The 27,254-nt window shown below is 35.5% G+C and overlaps 1 protein-coding gene across 3 annotated transcripts in view; it reads right to left on the reverse strand.

Moving 5' to 3' along the window:
* Window positions 1-560: 560 nt before the first annotated feature.
* Window positions 561-27,254, reverse strand: part of NBEAL1 (neurobeachin like 1) — a 161,527-nt gene continuing 134,833 nt past the window's right edge. For all 3 annotated transcript variants that reach the window (XM_037043568.1, XM_037043566.1, XM_037043567.1), the window contains 9 exons: window positions 21,357-21,446; window positions 19,796-19,905; window positions 18,248-18,420; window positions 16,328-16,422; window positions 13,250-13,366; window positions 12,473-12,634; window positions 11,632-11,780; window positions 5,009-5,144; window positions 561-2,004 (listed from right to left, as the gene is read on the reverse strand). In XM_037043568.1, coding sequence (XP_036899463.1) covers window positions 1,903-2,004; window positions 5,009-5,144; window positions 11,632-11,780; window positions 12,473-12,634; window positions 13,250-13,366; window positions 16,328-16,422; window positions 18,248-18,420; window positions 19,796-19,905; window positions 21,357-21,446 — 1,134 coding nt within the window. In that variant the 3' untranslated portion in view covers window positions 561-1,902. The remainder of the gene's footprint in view (window positions 2,005-5,008; window positions 5,145-11,631; window positions 11,781-12,472; window positions 12,635-13,249; window positions 13,367-16,327; window positions 16,423-18,247; window positions 18,421-19,795; window positions 19,906-21,356; window positions 21,447-27,254) is intronic.

The raw sequence follows: 27,254 nt of genomic DNA on the forward strand, positions 1-27,254 counted from the left end.
TAATAAGTCTACATTTAAAATATCAAAAATATTGTTAGTTCTACCAACTTAAAACCTCCTAAAATATTAGATAAAAAGTTGAAATAGAATGAAATAAATAGAAGCAATAAATCTCAATAAATCATTATTATCCCTATTGACTTGTTTTGAGACATTTTCATCACAAATTTAAGTTCTCAAAAAAGGAAACCTTCACATTTACATATTTTCTATTTTACAGTTGCTATACCAATTTATTTTAATGTTATTTACTTAAAACAGCTGGGGTTTTTTTTACTGAATTTAAAGTAATTTGGAAGAAAATTCTTTTAGTTTATAACTTTTTATTAGTCCAGACTCAAATAAAATCTATTGAAAAAAACTTCCCTACACAGAATCCTTTACTCCTGACAAATTTTTACTTACTCGCAGGGTCATAAAGAAAAAGGCAGTAGATAATGTGGGCAACAGCAGAGAAGATTTGCCAAGGAAAAATTTTTCCAAGGTTCAATTGACATGATAATTGGACACAAGGAATCTATGATTTGTGGAATGAAAAAGAATATTATTTTAAGAAGCTGTTAATGTGGAAAACACTCATTTTTCCTGATCAAAGACCCCTTTAAGAAAGCCATGCAACCATTCATTCCTTTTAAATATGCAATTAACAAAATTTTCACACAATTTCAGGAGATTCATATATACCACAAAAAATATAATATCAAACTAAGAACACCTGTTGTGAAAGCTCTCTGATCAAACTCAAAAAATTACTTTATAAAATCACTAGGTTTAACACTCTCTCTGAATTTCAAAATATATGTATCTGACTTTTACTATAAAATCTTGAATAATAAGGCACAATGTAACATCTAGCTATGTACAATAAAATTAATTATAATCCTCAAAGTTTTACAAAACATTAAAAATGTGGCTTTAAAAATTAGTATATCTAGATGGCTAGTTTAAGTTACACATGTCTTCTATTCATTCACCTTTCACATGGAAGTCCTACTGAAAAATGTTATATATTTGGGTATTACTCCTAAGTCTTCTCATTACTGAAGGAAAACAGAGTATTTGCTTAGTAAAGAAAAAGTCAAGAAATTTTGCACTTTGGAAATAAAAATTATGCTGCAAATGCTACAGAAAGGACCTAACTGTCAAAATCACAATCAGCATTTTGTATCTCTAGTTTCTCTTATTCTTATTCAACATTTATTATTTAAGAATAATAATACATTTCAATACATTTTCACTAGTAATGTGCTAAGGAGTACTGGAATGAGCCAATGTACAGTTTTAACCGTCTTATTTTCAACTTATTGTGAAAACCTGGAATTTTATACTGAGTTTTGAAAATCTAAATATGCAACAGATACCTTTAAATATTATCTCCAATCAGGAGTTTTATAAGTAAATTGATTTTTTAAAACATATAGTGGTCAGTAGATAGGAAAATGATTAACTAAAGAACAACATTATTAAGAGCCATGTCTCCCAACTGTCTTATTATCTGTTCTCTTTTTTTTAGGTATACCTTAAATACCTGGTAAATATTGCTGTTTAGAATAATAAACATATCACATCTAACTTTGTCACTTTTAGAAGTTCATTTTTAAAAATGGATCTAATGATCATTGGAAATGAATCACTAAATCTAATTAAATATATTTTCAACTCTTAGTGCAGACCAAGCATTAGTTAAAAAGACTGAATTCACTTATGTTAATGGGAAATTTTTAAAGTGAGTAATAATACAATCTACATTTTTATATACACATCACATCGAACTCTGGTAATCCCTAAGTGCTTTTCAGGGATAAAAGCCCTGAAAAATTTCAGATTTTTGAGAGACGTGGTTCAAGTGACAAAACAGTAAATCAAGTTTCAGTTACCCAGGACAGAAGACAGAAATAACAATCACTTGGAATCTTGAGTATTATATTCAGTTTCTCCAGAGGAAATCTGGCTGAGCCGCTTGCTAGATCCCCAAAATTTTCGAGAAAGTTGACTGGAACGCATCTGTTTAAAATAAATCAGAGAGATGTTATTAAGGAAGAAAAAAAATAAATGAAATTGATAAGATGATGTTAATTTAGTAGAATGCAGAAAATGTAAGTTTGGGTAGCAGAACCAATTTAATGATTCTTCATTAATAATAACAAAAGAAAAATTCTCTACCTTGAATGGCATTCAGTTGAGAATGATCAAATGCCAGTGTCTAAACTATCCCAATTATGCCAAAATTACCAGACTCCCTTACTTCATGTATTAAAAAAAAATTTCACTTCATTAAAATTATCTCTTCAAATTATATTTTATCTAGCTAAGGAGATGCAAAGGTTGGGGATTTTCTCCTCTTGTATGAAGTTCTAGTAATGCCAATCACAAGGATAAGAAGTAACATGTTTTGATTAAAATAAATGTTTAATATTTGATATAAAAATTCCCAAAAAATATTTAACAATAAAATGATAAAAAGTAATTTAGAAAACAAGAATGGCGTAAATTTTTTGATGGTAAGAATAACATTTTGTCCACCATTTGATTTGTACCAACTAGCCCACCTCTCAGCAAATAAATATTATTAACTGCATCAATGAATAACTATCCCTCTAAAAATCCTCATACTTCTCAGTGGGGGGTGGGGGGAACCCATATGGAAAACACTTCTCCCATCCAAGGTTCTGAGATCATACAAGATTGGGTGCGTTTAGGGTGGTATGGCCTTAGACGAAAATATTTCTCAATCTAACGATATGATTTGTTGGAATTACTTTCCCAAATGCAACCTGCTTTTAAATGGTACTTTGTCTGCCATCCTTTTTACATGGTTAATTTTCTTAGGTATGTTTATTAGTGATAAAAGACAAGCCTAGCCCTGGCTGGTGTAGCTCAGTGGATTGAGCGCGATCAATCAAACCACACGATTGCGGTTCGATTCCCAGTCAGGGCACATGCCTGGGTTGCAGGCCAGTTCCCAGCAGGGAACTAATGAGAAGCAACCATACATTGATATTTCTCTCCTTCTCTCCTTCCCTTCCTCTCTAAAGATAAATAAATAAAATCTTAAAAAAAAAAGAGACAAGCCTAATGCAAAGACACTATGGCAAACTTATTTTTCATTTTTGTTTCCAAATGTATTCCCAGAAATGTATTTCCATTCATCTATTACTACTATATAGTAATTTATAAACATGCATTTCATACTGACAGTATAATATATAAAACTGATGCATGTTTTAAAAATACACATTAATCAAGATTTTGACCTTTTAGATAAAAATAGATCTTAAAAAGTATTTTTTCATAATGATCTATTTAATTTCTACAGTCATACAGGAAGATTCAAATTATTAAATTTGATTATTTACTAAAGTAGATCCATAATTCAACTGATACATACAAAAATATAAAAAGATAAAAATACCTATATTCAACATCTACACACAAGTCATATTATTCTTTGTGTTGCAGACTATATAAATATTTCAACAAGGACAAAAACTTACTTGGTAAATATTACATAACACTGATTTAGGCCTATAAAATGAAGTTGGTTAGGCACCTTTCCCCCAATCAAATCTTAAAAGAAAATAGGGTCATTTCATTTTTAAAACTTCAGTAAAATAAAAAACTGACAAATTTTTTTAAAAGGCACTTGGATAAACCACAGAAAGTGAAGCATACTCAGAGTCCACTCTGAGCAGAGTTAAGGAATCTCATTAGCAGAGAACAGGAAGGAACTATGTATCTGGGAAATTTATTTTTTAAATAATTTTAAAAGATTCTATTTATTTATTTTTATAAAGATGGGAAGAGAGGGAGAGAATCAGCCATGTGTGTGATACATCACTGGTTGCCTCTCACATGCCCGCAACCAGAGACCTGGCTTGCAACCCAGGCATGTGCCATGACTGGGAATAGAACCAGCAACCTTTCGGTTCTCAGACCGGCACTTAATCCACCAGCCAGGGCCAGAAATCATATTTTAGACTTCTCATAAAAGACCAATTATATTAATAAAAATTCATAGTGCTTAATTTGATGTGATTTAACAATAAATTTTCCAGAATAATCACCAAATTACTTGGTGTAGCTGCTATTAAGTTTTCTTAAGAACAGTGTTAGAATTAAGATATTGGAATATTCAATAACTGATAAACTACTGGCAAATTAATTCAGTGACTATAGAAAATTCATTGAGAATTAGCACATTATATGGGATATTTGTGGTTCCAAGTAAAAAATGATGCTTTTATAAGAGGACAACTGATATACAATCATGTTGGGTATTTGTTAAAATACAGTTTTATACAGATTAGTTCTGCATGTTCTTGAACTTCATATAAATGGAATCATTCAGTATGTGTTCTTTTATATCTTCCTTCTTTCAATAAGCATACTAAAATTTAACCTTATGTTGTTATGTTTCAGGAATTTGTTGGTGGGAAGTATTACATTAAACAATTATCCTGAATTTATTTATTTTCCTGTTAACAGACATTTTCAATACCCAATTTGAGATGATTACAAATAAAACTAATATAAAAAAAATAAAGTAGCTTTATTGTTTGTGTCTATATTTCATTTTTTAAAATTGCTTTTATTAGACACCTCAGTTCTGTGGCCACAGGCATGTATAGAAGGAGATGGCAGATGGTGGGGCTGGTTGAAATTCTTCAGGGTCTTGTCCTGCTGGTACAGAGACAGGCCCCACATTTTATTTTTTTAAAGGCTTTTATATACTAAAAATCCAAGAAGTAGTCTCGAATCTAGATTTAGAAAGAGAGAATAGAAAACCATTCTTATTCACCTGGAGTGACAGATGGAAACTGCCATATGTGTGCTTTTAATGATAATACTAGCATCATTCTTGAATACTGACTTTATTTTATTGCCCTTTGAAAAATCAAATTTTTAAAATTTGTGTATCCATAACAGATACTCTTGATTCAGCAGGAACAGAGAAGAACCAAAGGAACACCACACAGTACAGGAAACGAATTTCTTCACTAGGTTTTACCTCTGCTGGCTTGCCAACACCCACTACAATCAATTTTCCATCTTCTAATCCTACGAGAATGTGGCTGTATTCTTTGGTTACACAAACACAATGGATAGGCAATCGCATAGCTAATGGGGTGACACTGAGATTCAAACTAGAAGAGAAAAAACAGGCACATAATTAATGGACATATAATAGATTTTTAGAATCTTATACCTGGAAATTAACTTAATCAGACGAGTTCTGCATTCTAATTTCAAAGATGTAGGATTCAGCTTCAGAAAGTCTGTGTGCCTCATACAAGGTCCGCATTTATAGCACTACTTAAATACTTCTTTATTCTCAACATCTGTTGTTCTTCTGACCATATATATGAGTTCTTATGAAATGATTTTTATCTTGTTGATTACAAGTTAACATTGGATAAAAAGGTGTAAAAGCTCAACAAGTATAGGGGGATAAGGTCAATAAAACTGATTTATTTACTTTGTCTTAAAAAAGAGGTAGCACATCAAAATTACAGCTGAACTATAAAACCATCATTAGAAATTGAGCTGAATAAGACCCATCAGAAATTGAGCTGAATGGAAGTCCTAAAACTATGAGAATAAAGAATAGTTTAAAACTAAAGAATAAACCACATCAAGACTGTAGGAGGGGAAGGGACGCAGAATGGGCTAGCTCCACACCTACATGTGTTAGATAAAAATCAGGAGGGATACCTCAGGAGCAAAGAGTCCCAGCCCCATACCAGGCCCCCCAGCCCAGGGTTCCAGTGCCAGGAAGAGAAGTTGCTATAACTCTGGACATAAAAACCAGCAGAGACTCAGGCTGTGGAAGACAGAACCACTAGACTTCAGGCAGTTCCTCTTAAAGGAACCATGCACAGACTTACACAGATCCACTCCCTCTGAGCTCCAACATGGAGGCAGCAGATTGAAAGGCACCAGAGACATATGGGGAGGAACTGAATTGTCCAGCATCAGGGCAAGAGCTGGAGGCAGCTTTTTCCCAGAGAGAAGCGCTGGAAGAGCCCACTGTTCCTTTTCTAGGCATCCCCCAAGAGAACCACAGAGGTGGCAGGTGAGTGCCATATCTGAGACTCCATCATCCCGGCTCACACTGTTTGCCCCACAATGGTGATTTTCTGAGGCCCTGCCCCACCCAACTTTCAGGCCCACCAAAGCTGTTTCCAGTGGCCTTCCCATACAAATGGCTTGTCTTGACATGATTCAAATTCTCCTAAATTCTCTCAAACAAGCAGCATCTGGCTTCAGCGAGTCCCATACCTCTCACTAAGTTGCTCCAGAACCAGCACTAGCAGCAGTTAGCTTTGGGTTCACCTGGGCACCTCGAAGCCCAGCACAAGTAGCAGCCATCTGCAGACTGCTTTGTAGCTTGTGCTGTGTGACCCCCACACAGAACACAGGTGGTACCTTGGATATGCCAACAGCAATAAAGGCTCAACTACAACAGGAAAGTGTACACAGCCCACACAGTGGGCACACCTTGAGTACCCAGCTTGATGAATAGGGAAGATTGTACCACTGGGTCCTACAGGACACCTACTACATTAGGCCACTCTACCAAGCCTGGGAGATACAGCAGCTCTACATAATACATAGAAACAAACACAGAAAGACTGCCAAGTGAGGAGACAAAGAAACATGGCCCAAATGAAAGAAGAGATCAAAACTCCAGAAAAAGGACTAAACAAAATGGAGATACGCGATCAGAGGCAGAGTTCAAAACACTGGTTATAAGGATGTTCTAGGAACTTAGTGAGGACATCAATGTCATAAAAAAGATCCTGCCAGAAACACAGGATACACTGATTAAAGTAAAAAAAGATTTACAAGAATCAACAGTAGAGCACATGAAGTGAAGATTCAAATCAGCAATCTGAAGTAGGAGGAAGCAAACAAACAAACAAAAAAACCAAATCAGAATAACAAAAAAAAAAAAAAACTAAAAAAATGAGGAAAATGTAAAGAGCCTCTTGGACAACTTAATCAACATTTGCATCATGGAGGTGGTAGAAGGAGACGAGAGCAAGAAATTGAAAACCCATTTGAAAAAATGACAGAAAACTTCCCTAACCTGGTGAAGGAATACACATACAAGTTCAGGAAGTGCAGTGAGTCCCAAACAAGATGAACCCAGAGAGCCCCTCAACAAGACAATCATAACTAAAATGCCAAAGGTTAAAGGCAAAAAGAGAATCTTTTTTTTTTACATTTTTAAAAAGATTTTATTTATTTATCTTTAAAGGAGAAGGGAAGGAGAAAGGGAGAGAAACATCAATGTATGCTTGCCTCTCATGTGCCCCCTGCTGGGAACTGGCCTGCAACCCAGGCATGTACCCTGTCTGTGAATTGAACCACAGTTGTTTGGTTCGCAGGCCCACACTCAATCCACTGAGCTACACCAGCCAGGGTGCAAGAAGAGAATCTTAAAAGCAACAAGAGAAAAGCAGTTAATTTCCTACAAGGGAGCTCCCATAACACTGTCAATTGATTTCTCAAAAGAAATTCTGCAGGCTAAAAGGGATTGGCAACAAATATTCAAAGTGATGAAAAACAAGGACATACAATCAAGATTATTCTACCTAACAAAGCTATCGTTTAGAATCAAACGAGATTAAGAGACTTCTGGCCACGATGGAGGAGTAGATAGATACACTTTACCTCCTAGCACAACCAAAAGAAGGACAACAACAAATTTAAAACAAAACAACCAGAAACTGCCAGAAAATCAAACTGTACGGAAGTCCAACATCCAAGGAGTTAAAGAAGAAACATTCATACAGAATGGTAAGAGGGGCAGAGACACACAGAAAGGGCAGAGAGGACATGCAGCAAGGTGATGGCTGGAGGACTGCAGGTGGGTGAGGCGGCACCTGGTAGGCCGGGTAGTCCCACATCTGAGTGCAGATAAACAGGAAGGAATAACTAGGGAGCGAGTGCATGGAACTAAAGCCAATACCTCTGGCTGTAAAAACTTGTGAGGGCTGTGGCATTGGGAGAAACTCCCAGCCTCACAGGAGAGTTCGTTGGAGAAACCCACAGAGTCCTAGAACATATACAAACCCACCCACCTTGGAATCAGCACCAGAAGGGCCCAATTTGCTTGTGGGTAGCTGGGGAAGTGACTGAAATCTGGCAGAGAGCATAACAAGTGGCACTGTTTCCTCTTGGACCCCTCTCCCACATACAGAGTCACAACACAGTGATGTGGGTTGCTCCACTCTGGTGAATACCTAAGGCTCTGCCCCTTACTACGTAATAGGCATGCCAAGACAAAAACAATGGCCCAAATGAAAAAAAAAAAAAAACCAGATCAAAGCTCCAGAAAAAATACAGCTAAGCAATGAAGAGATGCCCAACCTATCAGATGCAGAGTTTAAAACACTGGTAATCAGGAAGCTCACAGAAATGATTGAGTATGGTCATAAAATAGAGGAAAAATTGAAGGTTATGCAAAGTGAAATCAAGAAAAATATACACGGAACCAACAGTGAAGGGAAGGAAACCAGGACTCAAATCAATCATCTGGAGCAAAAGGAAGAAATAAACATCCAACCAGAACAGAATGAAGAAACAAGAATTCAAAAAAAGGGGAGAAGCCTAGGAACCTACAGGACATCTATAAACATTCCAACATCTGAATCAGAAGGGTGCCAGAAGGAGAAGAGGAAGAGCAACAAATCGAAACCTTATGTGAAAAAATAATGAAGGAGAACTTCCCTAATCTGGCAAAATAAATAAGACTTTCAGGAAGTCCAGGAAGCTCAGAGAGTTCCAAAGAAGTTGGACCCAAGGAAGCACACATTAAGGCACATCATAATAGAATTACCCAAGATTAAAGATAAGGACAGAATCTTCAAAGCAGCAAGAAAAAAGGAGACAGTTACTTACAAAGGAGTTCCCATAAGACTGTCAGCTGATTTCTCAAAAGAAACATTGCAGGCAAGAAGGGGCTGGGAAGAAGTATTCAAAGTCATGAAAGGCAAGGACCTACATCCAAGATTACTCTATCCAGCAAAGCTTTCACTTAGAATGGAAGCGCAGATAAAGTGCTTCTCAGATAAGATCAAGTTAAAGAAGCTCATCATCACAAAACCCTTACTAATATGAAATGTTGAAGTGACTTATCTAAGGAAAAGAAGAAGGCCAAAAACTATGAACAGTAAAATGACAACAAACTCACAACTATCAACAACTGAACCTAAAAAAACAAAAACAAAGCAAGTAAACAACTAGAAATGGAGATCACATAGAGGGCTATCAGCAAGGAGTGGGGAGAATGGAGGAAAAGGTTTAGGGATAAGAAGCATAAATGGTCGGTACAAAATAGACAGGGAGAGGTTAAGAACAGTATAGGAAAGGAGAAGCCAAAGAACTTATATGTACGACCCAAGGACATGAACTAAGCGGTGGAGGAATGCTCATTGAAGGGCAGTGCAGGGCAGAGGGGGACAAAGGGAGGAAAAAAGGACAACTGTAATAGCATAATCAATAAAATATAGTTTTTAAAAAAGGACAGATGAAGAGCTTCCCAGGTAAGAAAAGCTAAAGGAGTTCACCATCACCAAACCAGTGGTCTGTGAAATGTTAAAAGGCGTTCTTTAAGAAGAAGAAAAAAATATGAGAATAAAGTCACAATAAATACATATTAACAAATAAATCTAAACAAAATAAATAAGCAGAATATAAACATAATCACAGACACAGAGAATGATTTTGATGGTTGGCTGCCAGATGGGAAGAGTATTGGGGAGGGAATGATGAAAAAGGTGAAGGGATTAAGAATCACAAACTGGTAGTTACAGTATAGTCATGGGGATGTAAAGTACAGCATAGGGAAGAGAGTAAGCAAAGAACAAATATGCAATGACTCATGGACATGGACAACGGTGTGGGGATCACCTAAAGGAGATGAGGGGGTCTGGGTGGAAAGGGGCAATGGCAGAAAAAATTGGGACAATGGTAACAGCATAATCAACAAAATATAATTTTAAAAAGATGTGACGTATAAAACATATAAATAGAATATAAAATAATATACAGGGTCTGGCAGAAGTAATGCATGCTTGAGTGTGGTTGGCAGGGTAATAATATAAATGAATAATTTATAGTTTTAATTTGAACTTTTCACCTAAAACATCAAATGGTATGCTTGAATGTGATATTGTTATATTACAGAATTACATGCCTAAGATTTTGTAATAAAAAGGGGCACTATTTGTGCCCGACTCTATATATTTAAAATATGATATGAAATATAATACATCACTAGGAATAGTCACAGCTTTTATAATTAGGAAATAAAAATCCTATGATGCAATTAACATGTTCTACACTAACCTGCTAAAATATTCCACTGATTTTTCTAATTGGGGATTTTCTTATTAACAATACCCTGAAATTAGAGTTGTAAAACAAAATTCTGGATCAATATGATTGGAATCATGTCTCAATGCTCTACCAAAGAAGAAAGATGAAATAGAGAAGAAAACTACAAAAATAGAAAAGAAGTATTGGTATAGAAGAGATTCTTATTCAATGCAATAAGGCAGAACATCTTGGATCAGGAAATATTTTCTAAAAAAGGTTTTTGGAAAGGCCAAGATAAATTTGAGGAATATAAATAAGCCACAATACATTGTTTATAAAGAGAAAAAAGAATGGTGTGTTCATATAGGAAACATGAAACATATCTACTATTCAAACATTGCTGACAATCCTTCTTCGCTGCATTAAATAACAAGATTCTCCACCAATTTTATGCATATAGTACACTCAATTTTAAACAAATCCATTAGCCTTAAAATTTTTAGGTTTTTTACCACAATTAAAAAAAATTTTAAACCCTATCTTTAGTTTGTAAAAATTCAAACTGTAATTGGAACAATTTTGAAATCTTTCATCCGGGGCTAGTACTTCCTGGCTATTTAAAAAAAATTATTTTTTTTTATTTTTAGAGAAAAGGGAAGTGGGGGAGAAAGAGAGGGAGAGAAATGTCAATGCGCACTTGCCTGTCATGTGGCCCCCACTGGGAACCTGGCCTGCAACCCTGGCATGTGCCCTCACTAGGAATCAAACCAGTGACCCCTTGGTTTGCAGCCCATGCCCAATCCATTGAGCTACACCAGCCAGGGCTAAAAACAATTTTTTTAATTGGGGTAAAATATACACAGCATAAACTTTTCTACATTTAAAGATTTACATTGGTATTTCATTTATTAATCTGAAAATACATTAGCTTCCCCATTTTTCACAGTTGCCAAAAAAGATGTGGTCATAATAAATGATAAATCAAAAGATTAGAAACCTTTGATTGTTGATTTTTACTCTCGGTTAAAAAAACTACATTTACTTATCTATTTATTTAAGATTTTATTTATTTATTTTTAGAGCGAGGAGAAGGGAGGGAGAAAGAGGGAAACATCAACGTGTGGCTGCCTCTCACACACTCCCCACTGGGGACCTGGCCTGCAACCCAGGCATGTGCCCTGATTGGGAATCGACCTGGCGACCCTTGGGTTCACAGGCCAACACTCAATCCACTGAGCCACAGCAGCCAGAGCTGAAAGTACTACCACCTTTTAAGGTGTTACTTCAATAATTCTTACTATTTACCTGTGGAGATCTCTTATGGACAGGAACCCTTGTAAACTGCCCATGACAATGTGTTCTCCAATTATGCATATATCTGATACTTGTTCCTTTAGGACTTGAGACCCTAGATACTTTCCATTTACAGAAAACAGATGTAATGCATTCTTATCCTGCAAAGATTAGATAAATGAAATTTAATTATCTCAACTTAGAACCCAGTTTCAACACTATTAATTAAAATGATGACTATAACAGTGATTATTGGGTTTAAAATGCTGGAGTAAACACTGGTTATAGTTAAAAAGAAAGTGTGTAAGCAATATTACTGAAGTGATTTCAAATCAGATTGCCAAGCAAATAAATATTAAATAAGAACTTACTCCTCCAAAAGAATTAACATCTCATCCAGTGCCCCCCTGCAAAGAAACACCTTCTATATTCTTAAATAGATTCTTAGATTCTCTTAAATTTTAAAAAGTTTTATTTATTTTTTTCAAATTTTTGAAAAGACAAATAAACATAAAATATTCATGGCTTGTTTATGCATACATACTGTACCTTGTGCAAAAAGAAATTAGTTTGGTTATAATTTTCACTTAAGCTTGTGAAATCCCACATAACCAGAAATTATTATGAAAATTATATATTATACATGCCAATAGAAATCCTTAAAAAATACAAACATGAAGCCAAGATTGTGATAGGGTAAGCTAATGGTAAAAAATGAACAAATCGAATGATGAAAGAAAAATATCCTTTTTCAAACATGGTTTTCTTTCCTTCCTCAAAATACTTCATATATAATTTGGAAAGGAAAACACAAGCTTATAGTCTAGCCCTATTCCATCTAACTGTTTGCTACCTTGAGGGTGGTCTTTTCTTCAATGCTGGAGTAGATGACAATATGTCCTTCCCAAGATATAGCCAAATTGGGAATGGTCAGGAGCAGAGAACTCTCACAAGGTGGTCGTAAAGTCCTCATGTACTGACCTTTCTGAATAGTATGTATAATCACAGTGCCATCCTACAAATAGAAAATATTAGAAAATGAAAAAAACAAAGAAAAAAATCAAAACAAAAAAAACAGTGGGTTGGAAAAAGAAATGTGGGAAAGTTTCTGAGAAAATGTTTATTTTACCATAAACACATGTACCTTAGGAAAAATTCAAATCTTGAAATTTCAAATAGTGTTTTATTTCATAAAATACCCTGTTCTTTTTAACCAGTAAGACCAGTAAATTCCCCAAATATAATTATCTTTTTAAGTTTATACTTCCTGCAGTTTTCTACTTTTGCAAAGTCCTACACAGAGTATAAAATTTCTATACTTTTACATATTCCCCTACCAAAAATATAGCTATAAACATTGTTTCTAAATTTATAGAAAAAATAACATTTTTTAAATCCTCACCCAAGAACATGCTTACTGACTTTAGAGAAGGGGGGAGGCAGAAAGGAGGAGAGAAACACTGATTGGTTGGCCTCCTGCACATGCCCTGACAGAGAACTGAACCTGCAACATATGTAAGGAGCCCTGACAGGGAATTGAACCCATTATCCCTCAGTTTATAAAAGGATGCTTCAACCAACCGAGCCACACCAATGAAGACAATAGCACTTCTTAAAGGTGAAATCTTACCCTTGATCCTGACACTGCCATGTCGAGCTCAGTGCTGATGCCGACACTCAATACCTCATCAGTGTGTCCATACAGAATCTGAAAGGGTTTAGATGCTAAGCCCACAGGAACACCTCCCTGGTATTAGAACAGAAAAGCAAAGGTAATTTTCTTGTAGGCCATTTCTATTAAAAAGTTTGCTGTATTCTAACTGTCTAATTACAAACCAATACTGCATCTAGTTCTCACCACTGATTCTGTTCAAAATATTCATTCTTGTTGTCCCAATCTTTGGTAGCTAAAAAACTTAATCTGAATAATTTCAAAGTTGATTATTTTGGATTAATTTTAACAGGTATGTTGTTTGCCCTTTCCATCTAGATATTTATTGTCCCTTCACTTTGAAGAAACATTTTGCATTACATTTCTGAATGCGTTCTCTTTTTCATTTATTGGAGAACATCAATTTCAGGGACATCAATTATCTTTATACTAACTTGTCTGATTTCTACAGCAGTCAATCTTTTTCTAATTGCTTTAATGATTTTTTTTATATTTGTATTCTCTTTGATTACTACATTAATTCTATCTTCCATGCTAATAATTTTATTTTTAGCCACATCAAATCTGTCCCTCACTGTTCAGCTTTGGACTTACTGTGTTTGTAATGGCATTGGTCTGAATCTCAGTTTGATTCTTCTGCAATCTCCCTTTTCATCCTAAAATGCATTTTATAATTTCATTTTTGAGGTCCTATTTTACTGAATCAGTATTCTTATGATGTTCCTCTAATACCATAATATTATTGCTGGAATGTCCCTGTACTTGAGTTGTTTCCTTTCAGAAGATTTCTTCATCTGCTTTTGACATGCTTTGCCTGTATATGAGTCTCGCTTCCTGTGATATAGATGCTTGAGTAGTTAACATGATATCTGTGTTATGATTATCCTGGATAACTGTCCACATCTTCTACCTGTACTACCTGAGGTGGATGACGTCTCCTTTACACTCTATCATCCAGGACACATTTGTCTTCCTGTAAGGGTGCCTGAGTGCTTAGCACACTGGATGTAATTTTTAAAAATCAGGTCATTCCTATATTATTTAAGCAACTGAAGTTACAGAGAAACATGGACCCTTCTCAAATTCATTTCATAAAGGCTGTATATCCCAATATTAAACATGGTAGAGAAAAATAAAAATAGATTTTGCTCACAAGTAGAGAAATAATTAAAGCACCAGTAAATAAAATCCTACAGTAAAATATAATACATCACAAAATATATGGGTTTATCATAAGAATTCAAGGATAGTTCAACCTAAGACATGTCTCAAAATAATACATTAAGAAAAAGAAAGAGGAAAACTATAAATTAAAAAAGGAAGAGAAACTGGGAAAAATAGCTGCAAAGGACACTACAGGGACTACTCACAAAATTAGAACATGAACTACGGACCAGATAATGGTATTGCATAAATGCTAAGCGTTTTCATTTTGATAACTACACTGTGGTTATGTGTTAAGAGTGTCTTAGTTCTTAGAAAATACACACTCAAGTATTTAGGGGTAAAGGAATATGTCTCTAACTTTAAAACTGTTCAGAAAAAAATAAGATGGTAGGCGAGGAGAAGGAAAGGAGAAAAAACAGGGATTAGGATAAACAAATGGATAGCAAAAATATACTACTTTTTAAAAACTTTTCTGTAAATTGGAATTTTATTAAAACTAAAAAGTTACCAAAGGAAAAAAACATAAAAGGAAGGTAACTACTTAAATGTTAAAAACCACGACAAGTGAAACCCAATAGCAAACAGTGTACTAAATGGCACATAGTAAAGGCACCTCACCAACATCAGACTTAAAGCAGGAAAGCTAACTATAATTTTCTTACCTCATTACATTAGATAATAATGTAACAGGATAAGAAAATGAAATAATTAGCACATTGGAAAATATATATTTTTTAATTTTTAGAAGATTTTTATTTATTTATCTTTAGAAGGGAAGGGAAGGAGAGAGGGAGACAAAATATCAATGTATGGTTGCCTCTCATGCGTCCTGCTGGGAACTGGCCTGCAACCCAGGCATGTGCCCTGACTGGGAATCAAACTGCAATCCTTTGGTTCGTAGGCCCGCGCTCAAGCTACTCTGCTATGCCAGCCAGGGCTGGAAAATATTTTTAAAAAATCCTTTATTTTCATATGATCTTATTTTCAAAACTGCCAAGAAATACCAAAAATTATGAGAGCTAGGTAAGAGGACTTGGTAAAACAATTAGTTAGAAAATAATTGTATAGAAATTAAAAGCTTGTTTCAATAGTAGTGATAGTCAGTTAGAAATAAAAATGATTTTAAAAATCCCACCAAAACAATAACAAACATATTATAATTACAAGTGAATATAACAAAGTACAGGACCTAAATAAAAAAATTACCAAAAAACATTTATGCTGTTATAAATGACCTTCCACCCAGAAGTAAAAAAATCATGTATATTGTTACAGAATAGAGAATATGTATTTTGTGTATAGAACACAGAATCTAGGATATAAATATATGCATGTTATATATAACATATAAAAACTAATTACCAACGAATTAAAGATTGAAATGTAAAACAATAAAATAAGAAAAGTATTACAAGAGAATTTTTAGTTAATATTTAATAAATTTGGAAGGGGAGAAAGCCTATTAAACAAGGTAAAAAAAATCCAGAAGCTATAAATAAAAAAGATACTTCCCTGAACCAACATTATTATAAGAGTAAAATAAAGTTGATAAAAATTATAAATCTATAATTTCTAGTAGTCCTACTGAAAGGAAAACAGGAATATTATGTTAACAGGATAAGAAAAATAATCATTTTCCTAGAAGAAGTTAACAAAGAAGAGTTTCTGGAAAGTGATAGGATAAAAGGTCAAGAATCAGTCAACAAACCTAGGGAAAATGTGGTGATTTAGGACAGGGCAGAATGGGGAGTAAAAGAATGCAAAGGAGCTCAAATAATCATTCAACCCAAGAGAACAATTCACCAACATCTCAACAGTATTTCCAGGGTAAATCTCTGATTGGAGCTGAGTATTTAAGTGCATAATTACCTGCTGTGTTATTTGCCATATCATACATGTAGTATCTCTGGAACCAGAAATCAAATGTATTCCACAGTAGTCGGTAGCTAAACAAGTCACGATATCTGTAAGAAGAAAAATAAATTAAAAAAAAATGACTTGGTTTTGCTGGAACAAAGAGCAATTTTACTTTATGCTCAAACTATTACTAAACCAGTTGTTTTAATGGAGAAATACAGCACTGGTGCTGCAAAATCATTGAGAAAGAGTGACTCAAAGAAGCAGCAGTATTAAAATCACGTACAAGAACTTTCTCTGAGGCCACCCTTCTGTTGGGAACCATCCTGCCTGGTTTCAGGAGCTGTAACCCCACCAACAGGTGAAAAGGCCCCACAACTAGGGGACCTTGGGACCACAAGCTACTAAGGAGACAAAACTTATCCTCCCAACAGGGGTACAGCCTCTGCCCCATCTACTTCACCCTGCTTGGCTCCTGGAGGGTGGCTGGATAGTCAAGATGACAGGTAAGATGCCTCAAGGAACAAACCACCTAAGACAGGCATAGTCACAAAGGGGCCATCAGGGAAGGATCAGGGGATTGTGGAAGAAGGACAAAAGACCTTCACCCCTTGGCTTTATCATAGCCTGAGTCCTCAATCTATCTATAAAAATCTCCTAATCTCTTGGCTGTCTTGCTTCCCCTGTGTGATTCAGGTCTGAAACAATGCTGAAGGGAGGTGTGGCCCTGTGCTACAACAGGCAGTTCCCAGTGTGTATGTGGGGGGGGGGGGGAGGAGTGGGGGAGTGGTGATGATGATCAGGCTTAAGAAAGAATGCATAAAGTCCTGTGAAACCTGCTTTGCTAAGAAAGTCCTCAATTTAAATGTTAAGGGTCCAAGCACAAAATAAGTTTGTTTCCCAAGGTTTTACAGCCGATTGGCGTTGCCCTGTCTACCAGACCCTGACTCAAAAAGGACCCCCTGATCCCAGAGATGTTATCTGTAAACCATGCCTCCTTTCTTTGATATGCATCCCTATGCAAGCTAAACTCAATAAAAGCCCACTGAAAGAGAGGCTCAAGACCCTTCTCCTCTGAGAGACTGGTCAGCCTTTCCTCCCCAAGCAGATCATGTCTTGGTAGACTTATTCTCATCTGCAGCAGCCAGGGGAGCTCTATGGGAAAAAGGTCCCGCAGCCTTCGCCGGTGAAGTGCAGACACTGGGCTGCGGTATGCCAGCCAGAATATTGGCACGAGGTCTAGTAGCTTGAAACAAAGGCCCAATCAATTTTGATACACTTCTCTGCTCTCTCATCCCCATTCACCTTCCTCCCATTGGAACTGCAATCCTATACAATATGTGACTTAAAAAATTACACCATAAATTCACAAGGTAAAATACATTTTTCCTAAATTGTAAAAGCCTGAACTAAGCGGCATCTTAGAAGTTAGTGATACACAAGTAGTGGGAAACTCCATTCCCTTTCCTATTAGGTTTATTGAGGAAAAATATACTCATTTCATTCTTATACTGATGACTGAGACACTAAGAAATACCAGGTTAAGGAACATTCAACAATTTCACTTCTTTCATGTTTCACTATTAATATATCATAGGACAGTTTATGTATTAATCAATTATAACAGATTTTTAAAGACATTTTGTCTTAAAATTCTCATTTCTATCAACCAAAATTTTAAAAAAAGACTTAGTCTAACATCTTTAAAATGCTATAAAGCTGTATTTAATTTATATGGTACTTGATATACCCAAAATATATTAGACACTCTTAAATAAAGCATACAGTGTTCATAACACTGTTCTATCAAGAACTTTACTCAGCCTCAATAGTAAAATGTAATATTTTTTCCTAAGAAATATATACTACTTTTATAGTTAGAAAAAAACAGAGAAATTTGTGTGTTTTTAGAGGAAAAAAGTTAATGCTTACCCATATGTCTGATATTGTGTGAAATAATTTTGCCTTTTGTAAGTGACATCACTTGAATGCTATTATCCCAATGTCCAGCACTGAAAAGCAACTTCGCATCATGTGATACTATAAATAGTTTAGAAGTGATCTCCAGCCCTGGAGCAAAAGGACCATTCAGACTACGCTGAGTTCTGCAAACACAAGTAAATATTAGACTTTTCCTTGAAAGAACATTTAGACTTAACTATTTTTAATGTCTCTAAAAAAGAAATGAAAAATAAGTCTGTTCAACCTTCAATTTGAAATGTCTCCTAATAAATGATACTTTCAAAAAAATACATCTTTACTCCTATTTTCATGAAATAAAATTGTATATAACAAAGCCTCAAGGGTTATGCATTAAGAAACTAAGATTAACTGAGATTGGTGAAGGTGTGAAAAAATTTAAATCTTTTCAAAGCTAATTAGTATGACTGTCAACTCTGTAAATAGCAGCCTCAAAGTAAAGGGTAGGCAAAAGTGAGCTTACAGTTGTTAATAATAAGTAATAAGAAATAAATAATAATGCAAGAATAAACTGTGTTTTGAGTACTGACAACCGTAAACCTACTCTTGCCCACCCCTGTATGAAGACAAGATAGTATATACCAGGACCAGGAAAGTTGGAAATAAACTGAAACTAGGGGTCTACTACACAGGCAGATAAATGTGTATCTGACAATACTCATGAAGATCATTTTCTATTCCAATCAAAGAAAGCATATGGGTTTTACCCGCTTCCCACTAAAATACCTGTGCACTTAGCCAATCTAAATTCTGCAGAAAGACTCAAAAAGTGATTATACTTCGATGTGTGTTATAGAAAATGAGAACCAATTCTGACGCTTCAGCTCTAGACTTTTATTACTCAACACTAATTTGCTGAAGGTACACTTCTGAGCAAAGCACAATGTACTGAAAATCCTATGTGGAATAAGAAGGGAAAAATATCACCCTTAATATAGCTAAAACAACTCAAGAGTAAGGGAATCATCACCTGAACTTAGAATGTAACTTTTGGATACATTCTAAGTCTTATTAGATAAAACACACTGAGTCTTATTTGTAGATAATACTGTAGAACAAGCTGTGGCTGCTGTGGCTGAGTTGGTTGGAGCGTATGCCATATACCAGAAAGTTTGGGAGTTCAATTCCTGGTCATGGTGCATGTGGGAAGTAATCAATCAACATTTCTCTCTTTCTTTAAAATTAATAAACATTTAAAAAATATTATATAATAAAAATACAATTAAGCCTAAAACTATTCCTAGTCATTTTTCCTTCCATAATGGTATGATAGAAATTGTTTTCTCTTTAAACCATTATCAAGTCAGGGGAATGGAAAGAAGAAAAAAATGAAAGAGGAAAGGAGGGAAGGAAGAAAGAAAAGGCAGAAGGAGGGAAGAAAAAAGGAAGGAAAATCTGGATGTCTACAATATTACTTTCAAAATGAAACCAATCAACCTTGCTGTTTTTCTTGGCAATAAGGTACTGTACCTCATTTCCTTTAAATGATGATTTACTTACTTTGGATTTGTCACAGTTTGATCCCTGATGAATGTAAAGTAATTAGAAATGTTTCTGTCATAAGGCAACCACCCATGGGTTCCAATGACATAATTCATGCTTACTGTTACCTGGAAAAAACATGAAGATGAAAATTAAATAAGAGATTAAACAAAGCAATACATAATAATCAAATGTTCACATGTTAGCATTTATCATTTAGGGAAAATGAAGAACTGTGTGCTTAAAATATAAAACTTTATTAAGAAAGCCTAAATAATTTAAATGAAAAAAGCTCTTTGTTTTATTTAAAGAAAAGTTGTCTAGTGTATCTTTCTTTAGTGAGATTCTTTTCCTCATAATCTCTCAGTTTATTAGCATCTATTAGTTGGCAGCCAGAAGTAATTAAAGTCCAACCCTTATCATAAAGTTTGATCTATATCATTTAGAACATGAATGAGTTTAGAACAATTTACCTAGCATTTATCATTTAGAACAACTAATTATGATGAACTGTTAAGCTCTCCCTTTAAGTGATGGTCATAGTGAACATTTTCTATTTATTTATTTTTAACTATTTTATTGTTCAGTTACAGTGAATATTTTCTTTTAAAAATGAAAAGATTTCTACCTTATGATTATAAAAGTAGATTACCAAAAAGAAAAATTAGATACCTTTTAAAAATATAGGTATTAAATCTGAAAAATCACAAGAATTCTATCACTCAAAAAGTACTGTTATTATTTTCATATCTTTCTCAACCTTTTTTTCTGAGTAAACACACAATATGCCTAATTAGAAAAAAGGCCGAATTCTGGAATCTCTACTGTTCACTCTGCTAGACTCCATTTCTATGATTTCTAAGTGACAAAACTGGAATAAGACAGACCTAGTTTGGGTCCATGTGCCAGGGTCCCGGATCCCTGACTTGCTAGCTCTGTGACTATGAGCAAGTTACTTTTGAATTTTAAAATTTCTCATCTGTAAAAGAGAAATAATAATACTGTATACCTCACAGGATATCTAGATGGATTACATGACAAAATTCATGCAAAGCATTCACATGCATGCTGTGCATGTAAACCATAATCAATTCTGTATTATTTTTCATTTTCATAATTATTCCTGCTGTATAATAAATTTTAATATGTAATAAGATGGGTTTTAAAAATACTTTATTTTTGATTTGAGAAAGAAGGCAGAGGGAGAAAAAAAGAGAGAAAAACAATGTGAGAGAGAAACATCCATTGGCTGCCGTCCACACAGGCCCCAGGGAACCAAACCTGAAACCCAGGCCTGAGCCACACTGGCCAGGGCCTAACAGGATGTTATATCTTATTTTTCCTGTACAAAATTTCCTTGTATTTTCACATATTTATTATCCCAGATAAAGTTTTAAACTGTAATTTTAAACTACTTAAAATAAAAGCTATATAAATGGAAAATACATTTTTATTCTTGGTCTAATTCTATACAAGTTTTTCTCTATTTTTTTTAAAACCTTTAAATATTTTTTATTTTCTCAATGCTTTGTAAGTTGTTATATATATGGCAGTGTGAAAAAAGGAATAATCAACTTACCAATAACTCAGGACTGCCTTGAGACATAAAAGAACGAGACTGATTTTTGGGGACAATGGCCTTTATTAGTGGGATACCATCACTAATTCCCTATAAAATAAAAGACAGAAGTTTAGTGGCTGATTCTGCTTATCTTTATTAGGCACAAACTATTCAAAACTTCTGTTTCTTTAACAAGAATGAACCCTGTGATACAGCATTTTACTCTATCAAAACATATCACTGTTAAATTAAAATGTAAGAAATTATATACTATGTTTGAATGGCATACTTGAAACTTCTGAAACCCATCGCCTTCTTGTATTCCACTATTCTGCTATTAAAAAGATGTAAATTTCAAGGAGCATTAATTATTTAGGACCTTTTTCTTTCACTAGCCATACTGACATGAACCTAAGTAGAAAAATATAGACTACATTAGGGTACACTTCTCAAATAAGTCAAATGGGAAAACTGGTTAAATGTTAAAGAGATGTCCTCTGGATTTATATATATCTATATCTATAGATATAGATATATATATACACACACACACACACACACACACACACACATTTTATTGATTATGCCATTAGTTGTCCTATTCCCCCCCTTCATTCCCCTCCACCCTGTACACTCCCTTCCCTACCATTCCCCCCACTTTAGTTTATGTCCACGTGTCTCAAATTCTTTAGATTCTATATTTCCCATACTATTCTTGCCCTCCCCCTATTTTCTACCTACCGTCTATGCTACTTATTCTCTGTACCTTCTTCCCCCTTCTCCTCCTCCCACTCCCCTGTTGCTAACCCTCCATGTGTTCTTCATTTCTATGGTTCCACTCCTGATCTAGCTGTCTTCTTGGTTTGCTTTTGTTTTAGGTGTGGTTGTTAATAACTGTGAATTTGCTGTCCTTTCACTGTTCATATTTTTTATCTTCTTTTTCTTAGATAAGTTCCTTTAACATTTCATATAATAAGGGCTTGGTGACGAGGAACACCTTGAATTCGATCTTATCTGAGAAGCACTTTATCTGCCCTTCCATTCTAAATGAAAGCTCTGCTGGATAGAGCAGTCTTGGCTGTAGGTCTTTGGATTTCATGACTTGGAATACTTCTTTCCAGCCCCTTCTTGCCTGTAAGGTCTCTTTTGAGAAATCAGCTGACAGTCTGATGGGCACTCCTTTGTAGGTGACTGTCCCCTTATCTCTTGCTGCTTCTAGGATTCTCTCCTTCATTTTAATCTTGGCTAATATAATTATGATGTGCCTTGGTGTGTTTCTTCTTGGGTCCAACTTCTTTGGGACTCTCTGAGCTTCCTGGATTTCCTGGAAGTCTACTGCCTTTGTCAGACTGGGGAAGTTCTCCTTTATTATTTGTTCAAATAAGTTTTCTACTTGTCACTCTTCCTCTTCCCCTTCTGGTGCCCCTATAATTTGGATGTTGGAATGTCTAAAGATATCCTGAAGGTTCCTAAGCCTCTCCTCATTTTTTTGAATTCTTGTTTCTTCATACTTTTCTGTTTGGTTATTTTTTTCTTCCTTCTGGCCCACTACCTTCATTTGAGTCCCAGTTTCCTTTCCATCACTATTGGTTTCCTGTGCATTTCCCTTCATTTCAATTAGTTTAGCCTTCATTTGTTCCTCTAAATTTGTGACTAAAATCAACCAGTTCTGTGAGCATCCTGATCACCAGTGTTTTGAACTGTGCATCTGATAGGTTGGCTATCTCTTGGTCGCTTAGAATTATTGGCTCTGGGGCTTTGGGGTGTTCTTGAGCCATATGTTTTGGTCTGTTTGCGACTGTTATGTGTGGGGGCGGAGCCTTAGGTGTTCAGCAGGGCGGGGCCACCCAGGTCATTGGGTTGTGATGTTGTATGTTGGGGGGGGGGGGTCAAAGAGGGGCAATGGCGGTCCCCTCTGCTGCTTCCCACAGCTGGGGCCTGTGCTGTCTGTCTCACTGCTCGTTCCTTTGCCTGGTTTATCTGTGCATGAATGCATGACCGCGGTCAGCCAGCCGCCTTGCGCCCTCAGTTGGTCTGCCTGTTGCAACCCCACGCCTGGGATCTGCCAACCGCCACCTGTGCCCCTGGTTGGTCTGACTGAGTTTTCCTGGCAACCCCGCTCTGCCAGCCGCTGGCTCCGCCCCTCTTACCGATCTGGCTGAATAGTTCGTTGTTGTTGGACTTCCATACAGTTCAATGTTCTGTATTTTGGTTGTGTTTTTGTTATTAAAACTTTGTTGTCTTTAAACTTGGTTGTGTGAGGAGGCACAGTGTTTCCACCTACGCTTCCATCTTGGCCAGAAGTCTACCTTTATATTTTTTTAAGTGTAACTGCCACTTTTAGATTTTTAAGACTGCTTTACTGAGGTATAATACACAAAAAATTGTACATACCATATTTTGCCGAGTAGAATGTGCTTCCATGTATAATGCAGGCCCACATTTTTGGCCCAAAGTTTCAGAAATCAAGTGTTTCATTTTGATTTTTTAATTCTATTTTTATTTATTTATATTTAGATACTTGTTTTTTGTATTACAAAGACATTTTAGCATTTATTTTTGAACATATTATGGTACAAAAAAATTTATGTAACAAATAATTATAAACCATAAGAACAGATACAAGATATTTCAGGCACTACCCATGTAAAATGACCATCCTTTTTCTCTCCTCAAAAATTTGGGCAAAAAAAGTGCACATTATACACAGCAAAATAAGGTATTTGATGTATATAATTTGATAAGTTAGGATTCTATTTTATATTCAGCCTTTTTTGCCTTCTGCATTAAATGTTAAATGCAAATCTTTTTTAATGAATATTTTTTGAATAGTTCATTTTTGAGTTGAATTTTTCCATTACCATTTACATCCCCTATAGCCTCTTCCCTACCCTGCAACCACCACACTATTGTCCACGTCCGTGGGTCCTTCTTTCTCAGTCCCTCGCCCCCTACCCCTGTCAGTCTACTCTCTACCTATGAGTCTGTCTCTATTTTGCTTGTTAGTTTAATACATTTCTCAAATAAGTCAAATGGGGAAACTAGTTATATTTTAAAGAAATTTCCTTCTGGGCTTAACTTTGAACAAACAGATCTATTCCATTTACTAAGGCAGTCCCTGAAAGCCACAATAGGACCAGAAAATAAAGACAGCCCTCAGAAAACATCTAAACACCTGCCATTATCTTATTACAATGTGAAGGAGAAGAACGATTGGAACTAAGGCTCTTGCTGAGACAACAGTTTACTACTGGGCACATACTACATGCCAGGTGCTATTCTAAGAGCTTTATATGAACTAAATAAAGAATTATAAACCACATGAGGTTATAAATGATTAGACAGGATGAAACAAATTTTATCAGCATTACATAACAAATGTAGTAATCAGGTTATGGGTTAAATGGGGTGTTATGGGTTGCCCTATATGCAGTAAAGAGTTAACAGAGCCTTGCAGGCTGGCCCTTTCCTGCCATCTGGTAACTCGATGGGCAAAGAGTTCCTTACACTGACTAAAACTTGTCTTCAATGATAAGGGTGGCTTATTACACCTATACTCTCTATACAAAGAATATGGTTTATGCATAACACCTGTTTTTCTTCTGAGAGCCTGAAATTTTGGCATGGTATGAAGAGGGTACCTATGTGACCACCTCTAATAAAAACCTTGGGTACTGCATCTCTCTAATGAGATTCCCTGGCAGACAAAAACATGGTTTCTCATTTCATTACTGGAAGAATTAAGTATGTCCTATGTGACGCCACCAGGAGAAGACTCTTTCGACTGGTTTCCCCAGACTTTGCCCCATGTGCCTTTGCCTTTGCTGATGTTGCTTTCTATCGTCTCACTGAAATAAATCTTAGCTGTGAATACAACCATATGTTGAATCCCTGAGTTCTTCTAGAAAACTACCAAACCGGAGGTGGTCTTGGAAACCCAGAACACATCCTAGAAATTAGTCATTATTTCCAAACATGTTTTTCTATTTGTTCCAGGCAAATGACTGAGATACTTTTGAAAAACAACCAGTTTTGCAGAACTTTGTCAGTTAAACATCAAATAACTATTTCAAGAAATGTGCATCTACGAAAAGAGTGACAAAAATTAATTTGGAACTGTTTTCACAAACATGTGAAAACATATTTAATTTAAAGCTATACAGAAAATTATACAGTAAATTATGAAAAATTCTGTAAAGATTTCCCATGATATTGAATTTAAGTAACACATTATAATCATGCTCTCCCTAATGCAGAATTTGAGAAACTAGGCCTGTAGGACTAATTCAGCCTACTACCTGTTCTGTAGGTTGTAGGTAAGCTAAGAATGGTTTTACATTTTTAAATAGTTATTATATAAATATGAAAATACATACACACACACATACCTATACACAGAAACACCTAATAGTATCCTTGATTTTGTCTTTGACCACAAAATCCAAAATGTTTACTATATGACCCTTTAAGAAAGTTTACCAACCTCTGCTGTATTGCATGAGAGTTAATGCTTTTCCTATGTATATCCCCAAACTATTCTTAATAACTTTTTGCCAAGAGTGACTATTATCTGTCCAAATCAAATTCAAAGGTATAAATGCATTTCATATGCACGTTCTGAATTACTCAAGGCAATTCAGTGTGTGTATTTAAACAATTAATTTGGAAGGTACTCTCTTTTTTTCATTGTTGTTCAAGTAGAGTTGTCTCCATTTTCCCCAACTACTCCCCATAACCCCAGCCATCCCCTCCTCCCACCCTCCATCCTATCCGCTTTGGCTTTGTCCATGGGTCCTTCATACATGGTCCCTGACAACCCTTGCCTCTTCCTCCCCATTTTCCCACCCCCCCACTCTAGTTACTATCAGTTTGTTCTTTATATCAATGTCTCTGGTTATATTTTTCTTGTTTGTTTGTTTTGTTGATTAGATTCCACTTAAAGGTGAGATCATATGGTATTTGTCTTTCACCATCTGGCTTACTTAACTTAGCATAATGCTCTCTAGATGTTCACAGCAGCACAATTTACAATGGCCAAGTGATGGGAGCAACCTAAGTGCCCATCAGTAAATGAGTGAATCAAAAAACTATGGTACACAATAGAATACTATGCAGCAGAAAGAAAGAAGGAGCTCCTACTCTTCACAACAGCATGGATGGATCTGGAGAGCATTACGCTAAGTGAAGTAAGCCAGGCAGTGAAAGATAAATACCATTCATCTCACCTATAAGTGGAACCTAATTAACAAAACAAACTGGAATGCAAAATATAGCCAGGGACACTGAAATCACCAACAAACTAACAGTAACCAGAGGGAAGGGGAGAGGAAAATAACATGGGAAAGGGATATAAATGAACTTGAGGGACCCATGGACAGAGCCAAGGTGGGATGGGATTGAGGGTGGGAGGAGGGCATGGGTAGGGTGGGGGGAAGTGGTGGTGGGAAAATGGACACAACTGTATTCAACCATAAATTAAAAAGTAAAAAAAGTTACATATTTAAAAAAAACCTATGGTACATTTACACAATACTCTGCAGCAGAAAGAAAGAAGGAGCTCCTACATAGCCCTCATGACAGCATGGATGAATCTGGAAGGTACCCTCTTTTTAAAAAATTGCTTTTTATTGATTTGAGAGAGACACATACACACATCTATTTGTTGTTCCACTTACCTATGCATTCATTGGATGATTCTTGTATGTGCCCTGACCAGAGACCGAATCTGCAACCTTGATATATAGGGAAAATACTCTAACCAATTGACCTGCTCAGCCAGGGCACAAGGAGCTCTTTCAATTACAGCATTAACTATCTTTGTTTTACCTGAATATTCCTGATATTAGCAATTAACAATCTGACTTATTGGGCCACATTTTATACATGAACAGACATTACAATTGAGTTATTTTAGAC

This window comes from Sturnira hondurensis, unplaced genomic scaffold (assembly GCF_014824575.4).
Source record: "Sturnira hondurensis isolate 20B ecotype Veracruz unplaced genomic scaffold, ASM1482457v3 Scaffold0004136, whole genome shotgun sequence".
Classification (NCBI taxonomy): Eukaryota; Metazoa; Chordata; class Mammalia; order Chiroptera; family Phyllostomidae; genus Sturnira; species Sturnira hondurensis.